The following is a 1,326-nucleotide window of genomic DNA, read 5'->3' on the forward strand; positions in this document are numbered from 1 at the left end:
TATCAACGACTACTGGTTCATCTGAATCAACTGCAAAGGATTCATTGCATCCAATATTGGACGATAACCTAATAATAATCAATTAGGCTATTCATGCATTGTAAATGTGATTGATCCTTACCAGTACAACGACAGATATTACCATCAAAATTGTCCTCAACAATCTGCTTTGTTGGTTCAGGAATCTTTTGCAGTAAACTAAAGAGAAACAGTAACTTTATGCATGAATACAACAATCTTACATTCAAAAATAGAGCAATTAAAAGGAGCTAGTTACCTGTACATGCTCATGACCATGCCAGGGGTGCAGTAACCACACTGGGTTCCATTGTACTCTGCAATCCTTTTCTGCACAGGATGAAATCCTTTCTTAGAGCTTTAGAAAAAAAGGAAATTCAAAATACAAACTGCTTTCTACAGGTTCCTCAAATTCACCAAATTAATTAATACAAGTTAATGCATAATGCTTGAAGTATGTACTATATAGCTAATGCTAACCTGCCAATTCCTTCAACTGTAGTAATAGACCAACCATTAATGGAATACAAAGGACACAAACACTATAAATATTTCGCAGATAAATTCATAATTAATTAAATTAATTATTATCAATTAATTAGGTTAATTAACCACACCTATTTAGCACAATATTATTTTACAGAAGGAAGCTCAGGTTTAGCTCTTACTCACAGAGTTAATGGCTAGAGTAACCTGCTCGTTACTCAAGAGGTCCGTCTTAGTTGCAGAAACTACGCAACACCCGCAGCCTCCTTCACCACACATTCTCTTGGTCCCAGAGAGCCCATACTGGGACCGTATCCACTCGTTTAGACTGGTATTAGGACTAGGATCAGTCAGCTCCACTCTCCGTCCATTTAATGTAAAACTAACAACTTTAAGAGGAAGGATTGTCGACATGATTGCCAGAGCAGAATGGAGTGAGAAATGGAGCTCACAATCTCGTGTGATCACGTGACCACCTGCAAAGATAATGAGCCACACCCTTGGGCTAACAGCTCACAATGACCTCTTGGATTATCTGTATTTTATTGGGTGCATTAATTTTTACTTCAGGTGCAAGTGGTAAAAAGAATGTCCTTTTCTTTGCAGTTGATGATTTGAGGCCACAACTTAATGCTTATGGAGTCGATTTCATCAAAAGTCCCAACATCGATGCTCTAGCATCAAAATCAATGTTATTTGAGAGAGCATATTGTCAGATAGCAGTCTGCTCACCATCACGTGCTTCATTGCTTACAGGACGCAGGCCAGATACCAATCATGTGTGGCAAATTGCAGCTGATGAGTATTGGCGTACAGTACCTG

General features: G+C 38.5%; 1 protein-coding gene across 1 annotated transcript; it reads right to left on the bottom strand.

Annotated features, from left to right (window-relative positions):
- Positions 1-13: 13 nt before the first annotated feature.
- LOC100633236 (xanthine dehydrogenase/oxidase-like) lies at positions 14-1,024 on the bottom strand (the record flags this gene model as incomplete). The annotated part of the gene is made up of 5 exons (XM_003391994.3): positions 691-1,024; positions 499-560; positions 278-376; positions 122-198; positions 14-68 (listed from the first exon to the last, which is right to left on the bottom strand). Coding segments are annotated over exons 1-5 (521 nt in total), but the record flags the coding sequence as incomplete, so codon positions are not given.
- Positions 1,025-1,326: the final 302 nt, after the last annotated feature.

This window comes from Amphimedon queenslandica, unplaced genomic scaffold (genome assembly GCF_000090795.2).
Source record: "Amphimedon queenslandica unplaced genomic scaffold, v1.1 AMPQUscaffold_2872_Cont25128, whole genome shotgun sequence".
In the NCBI taxonomy this organism is placed as follows: Eukaryota; Metazoa; Porifera; class Demospongiae; order Haplosclerida; family Niphatidae; genus Amphimedon; species Amphimedon queenslandica.